At 43.8% G+C, this 5202-nt stretch overlaps 1 protein-coding gene across 1 annotated transcript; it reads right to left on the reverse strand.

Moving 5' to 3' along the window:
• Positions 1 to 612: 612 nt before the first annotated feature.
• Positions 613 to 4770, reverse strand: LOC147005052 (disks large homolog 5-like). Its single transcript, XM_085836140.1, has 5 exons — positions 4607 to 4770; positions 3467 to 3626; positions 2103 to 2246; positions 1287 to 1470; positions 613 to 789 (listed from the first exon to the last, which is right to left on the reverse strand). Exons 1-5 carry the CDS (start codon positions 4743 to 4745, stop codon positions 613 to 615), a joined length of 804 nt encoding a protein of 267 aa, XP_085692266.1. The 5' UTR covers positions 4746 to 4770.
• Between the last annotated feature and the right edge of the window lie 432 nt (positions 4771 to 5202).

Genomic DNA, 5202 nt, shown 5'->3' on the forward strand with positions numbered 1-5202 from the left:
TGCTATATGTTAGGAGTATGAGAATTCATGACACCATGGATGCAGTATGGCAGTGATTACATCACCAAGTGTGTGTCCATGGGGTAAATAAAATTATTGATACACAAAAGTTCATCACCTTGTATACCCCTAGGTGGCTATGACTTTACTATATAGCCCTGGCTGTCTTGAACTTACAAAATCCATCTCTGGATGTGAGTTCTAGGTCTACAGCAGGGGATAGAAAACCTGAATAAGGAAGATGGTCTCAAAAGTCACGACTTGCAAATCCATTTTTTGCATAAGAAATAGAATTTTTAAAAAATAGGTTTTACAATTTCAATTAATATAGAGATAAAGGCAAAAATAAACAATGAAATAAAAGAATAAGAACATATAACTTCTAAATAAAATATCAACAACTCTAAGAACAAAAAATGAAAACTTCAAACAAAACTATAAAAAAATTATTGTTCATCTTTTTTCTTCACTTTTAGCAGCACAGACCTATAGCCTGTTACTGCTCTTGGACATTTGTTAGCAGTGCAGTCACCTCCGTTCTCTGCCAAGAGGAATTATCTGAAGAGAAAAGGCAATAACACCCTGAATCAGCCATGGCTTCCTAGTTACGGCCTATTCCCACTCAGGACATGTGATATAAAGAGATTCATCTGAGGAAGATTCATCTGAGGAAGATTCTGGATGCTGGAAATCAGGGTCAGCAGGGGCCTCCTGGCATGACAACGCATTTTGCAAGATGGTCTCTTCTTTAGCTGTGGCCAATCCCAGCTCTCTAGCAGTTTCTGAGACCTGGGAACGGAAGGCAGTTACTAAGACACAGGAATGGTGGGGAAAGGCATGGCAGCTGTCAGACCTTTATCTCCCAGTACCTCATCTTTACTGTACAGTCAACATTAATATTCAAACTGAAATTACTGATATGAAATCTGCAGATAGGACCCAGAATTCACTCAAACCTCCACATAGCATTCCACCTATCTGAAGACATGCATGCAAGAATGTGACATGTTATTCACCTGTCACCCTGAGTGGACAGAAGACTAAAGCAGAGTTGAAAGGTTCACTTGCCAGTGATAATAGTGCCTCCAAAGAGGCTAATTCAGAGTCTCACAAGAGGCTAACTTCCCAGAATACTTGTGTGAAAAAAGAGCAAAGAACAGCTACATTCCATGAGGAGGGCGGCTGCTTGGAAGTATGGATTAGAAAGTTGGTGGGAGGAAGCAAAGATAGATTCTATTGTGCCAATTATCAGATAGTCATAGCCTGGCCGAATTGTTTGTCCCTACCTGATGTTCTTTAGTCTCCAGGTTGTTGGTCTTCTCCTGTTCTTCTGTACCACTCAGGTTCAACTCCATCAAACATTGACGAATGACGGCCCAATCAGCCAGTACTTCCTTCTTCTCCTGCTGCAATATTGCCAACTGCTTCTTTATAAGATTCTTCTCCAGCAGGAGCCGGCTGTGCAGGTTACTGGAAACACACTCTGCATGGTAAGTTCCTGCAGCCTCCTCCTCCCATTTCTACTTACAGGTCCCATTAACCTGACAAGTACCCTGATTCCTGTGAAGACCTAATACAATCCACCAGGATACATCCATGACAGCTGTACAAACAGCAAATAGCCATTTCATGGAAGAAGAAATTTGTGCTGCAGTCCAAACACCAAAAGGGTCCATGTTTTTCCAAAAGAAACAGGGATCTCCATCTACTCATGACAGCCCATGCATTGGGACAATACCAATTAGTAGGGTGCAACTACAATCAGGGTAGTCATTAGAACCAAAGGGAGGGCGTTCTATCCTCATGTTACACCTCACTTAGCTCTGTAAAACCCTGCCTGAGCCCCACAGGCCCAGTACAACATAATAACCTTCTGATGATCTGAATCACTTGTCTGTTTAGAGGCTCCTGAGGATGCCTGGAGAACACTGGCAGTGGTAACAGTCTCCTAGAGACCTAGGAAAACTGAGTCCAAAAATCCAAGGGACACTGATGCCTAAAAAGCATAAAGTATAGAACCAGACCTGCAGTCTCCCGACCAGAAACAAAGGAAGGCAGAAATGGCCATTTCACAAGTGTTGGCCTCCCAGACAAGTACTTACCGATAGAAATTTATCTCCTTCATGAGCTCCTGCTTGTTCTCTCGGGCCTCCATGTTCTTGTTCTCTAATTCATGTAGGAATGTCATGATCTCCTTCTCCTTTAATTTCAGTTCTTTATAGTGTCCATTTGGCCTGTGGTAGGGCCTGGCCCCAGGAAGACAGAACTCCATAAACTTAGGCTTTTAGTAACACATGAACTCAGGCTGGGTCCTGGACTACTGCAGCCATGGAAACCACACACTGCATTCTAAATGCTGGGATTTTCTTAACCTTGGGAAACTGGCTATCCTGGCCCCTGAACACCAGAAGCTAGGCATCTAGATTGAGGGTGCCCTGGCTCCCTGCGTTACTCAGTAGGTCTGAAGGGCAGACTAAGCAGTTATGTTCTCAGGGGTCTAGGCTACAGGTCTTTACCCACCAAACAGCTGCGATGGTGTTTCCCCTGTTTCCATAAAAGGGATTCTAAATCCTGGATACCTAATACTGTAGAGACAGTTATTATATATAATTATGGAGATGAGTCCAGACATCACCACAGATTTATAATCTGCCCCCAAAATACAAAAGTACTAACACATGTGACAACATAGTCAAAGTGCAATGCTATTTAAAGTGGGGACTACCAGGCCTCAGGACCCACCTCACCTGGATACTCTTAGGTAAGTAAATCCTCAGGCCAAAACACCTACCCCTAGATTCCAAATTGTGGAGAGAAATAAAAACATACAAAACATATTCACAGGTCTGTACCTGTGCATGCACATAGACTCACAGACTTAGACCTATACACAGGATGGAGAAACAAAGAGTGAGAGAATGAAAGAGAAAGAGAGACAGAGACAAAGGGAACACAATGAGAGGTAGAGTAATGCATGCAACATTACTGCCTCAGAGTATAAGGCACACAGACAAAGAGGAACAGGCATGAACTTCAGGCATTCTAATCAAGCACTGAGAAGAACCATGTGGGACCAGGCCCCTCCAGCTGCTACCTGGAGGTGCCAGCACTCAATCACGTGGGAGACAAGTAAAAACACAACTACAAACACACATCACCTAGAAACCTCCTGTCAAAGGCTTTCCAAATGAACCCTAGGAAATCATCACTGCCTCTTTCCCTGAGTTCTTCACTCAGATTCCAAGTTCCTCTTTTCAAGTGGAGGGAGCAGAAGAGTCTATTTCCCTTCTTAATCCTGACAAAACTTCAGGTGTGGCCACTCCTCTAATAAGTATATAGGGGCATGAAGTGAGGCCCAATTATGTTCTGGTGGTATAGCTTCCTAGAACCCACCCCTTTAAAAGCATAAGATGAAGGAGGCATTGCAGACCCCGGAATGACACCACAGGTATGGAGCAACGTATACCTCTTGTTCATGGATCCCTCGGTCACATAGATCAGGCGATCTCTCAGCTCATTTGTCTCCTGGGTAGTGAGCTGGATCTCTTTGATCAGCTCGTTCTCTTCCTTCTCAAACTGCTCCTTGCTCATGACAGGTATAGGGGATGATGTCTGTCTGTGAGCCACTGTAGGTAGATGAATACAAGAATATTTGATGTGAGAATGCAAAGAGTGTGGACTTACCAAAGAGAAGGAAAAAGGCCTGTAACATAGTGACACCACCAAGAGATTGGTCCCAGCATGAGATTTCTTCTGAGTGGATCTCAGTTCTACCATCACTCTAGAGAGATCAGGTGATGTAAGTAGCCAGATGTATCCTCATTCCCCCTTAAACGTGCTTATGAGGACCAGAGAGATGTCTTCTTCAGGGAACAACTTGGCTTCAGAGCCCTGTGCTTTCACAAGTCAGACTACAAATTCACTATTAAAAGTATTTGAGATCTTGTGGATGCTCAGATATCCAACCTGTTACTCTAAGCCAAGGAATTGGCTTAATAAGTCAGGCAGGGGGAGAATATGTTCATCACATTGATCAACTTCCACCCTGAAACACAAAACATCCCAGAAATAAAAATAGAATCCCCCTCTGGGTCTATCAACTGCTTGTTCTTTGTTTACAGTATAGAAATGGCTGGCACCCACAATTGGTGATAAAGAAAGGTAAGGTAGGAACTGTCACAAACAGGAGGTCAGAGTAGTTCTGAGAACATGACATCATGGTCTGGAGCACCATTCTCTCCCTGTGACTAACGTCAGATAACTACAGGAGCTTAAAGAAGCCATGGACTGAAGTGCAGGTATTCCCTCCCTCAAACTGGCATAGCTTAGACCCGCTGTCACTCCTGATGGTCTCATTCTGTCCCCAAGTAACACCCACAATACCCAGTGCAAGTCAAGACTTGAAGTTCATAGCCTAACAGCTTTGACCTTGCCAACTCCTGCCTTAGGGGATAGAAAAGTACTGTTCTGAAATCCTTGATGATTCAAGAATTGTGATAACCATGGAAGTTTTTTTGCTACCCAGTGTCTCCAGTTCCACATTACTAGAAAGGCCAGCTCAGGCCACCCCTACCAGGAAGCTCAACATCCACTTCCCAGGACTTACTCCTCATTCGCCAAGTCCACCTCCTTCGTCCTTCATTACTCTCAGATGGAAGGCCAGCATCCTTCCTCCCCTCTCTGGTCTCTCTCCCATCCACATTGGTTCTCTGAAAAAGTCTACCAAGTCGGGCAAGCAGGGCCATCACTGCAATGTCCAGTCTCTGACTGAGAAATCTCAGTCAGCTTGTTGTAACTACAACACTGGTGACATCACAGAGGTTGCTTAGAACTCTCCAGGAGACAATAGAATGTCCAAGAAGGGACTGCTGATGTCATGGACTACATAAAGCCTTTGGTTCCCTGCTAATGTTCTCCCTGTACTGACAGGAAGCTGAGCTGCTCTTTCCTGGGGCATAGCCATTGAGCACATCCTCCTTCCAAAGCCAGGGTTTGCTCTAGGCTTGATTGGCCACACCTAAGTAATTCCTATGTATCTAACTCTGTGTTTCCTTTCCAAACCCTTCTCAGAAATATCTCATCCTACCTTAAATTTTCCTCAATTAGCAATAGGAGCCATTAAAACTTAGTGAGAAATCATACCAGTTTGAATATGCAGCCAAAATCTACTCCTGTATAATCATATACAGGTGCATGAAATCT

This window comes from Mus caroli, unplaced genomic scaffold, assembly GCF_978045245.1.
Source record: "Mus caroli unplaced genomic scaffold, Mus_caroli_1 scaffold_4, whole genome shotgun sequence".
NCBI classification, from domain to species: Eukaryota; Metazoa; Chordata; class Mammalia; order Rodentia; family Muridae; genus Mus; species Mus caroli.

Excerpts from the sequence above, each read along its gene's own strand:
- LOC147005052 (XM_085836140.1), bottom strand. The coding sequence starts at position 4,745 with ATGGCCCTGCTTGCCCGACTTGGTAGACTTTTTCAGAGAACCAATGTG. Across the intron at positions 2,247-3,466 it reads GAGGGATCCATGAACAAGAG|GCCCTACCACAGGCCAAATG; the intron begins GTATACGTTGCT and ends TCCTGGGGCCAG. Across the intron at positions 790-1,286 it reads TGGAGACTAAAGAACATCAG|GTCTCAGAAACTGCTAGAGA; the intron begins GTAGGGACAAAC and ends TTCCGTTCCCAG.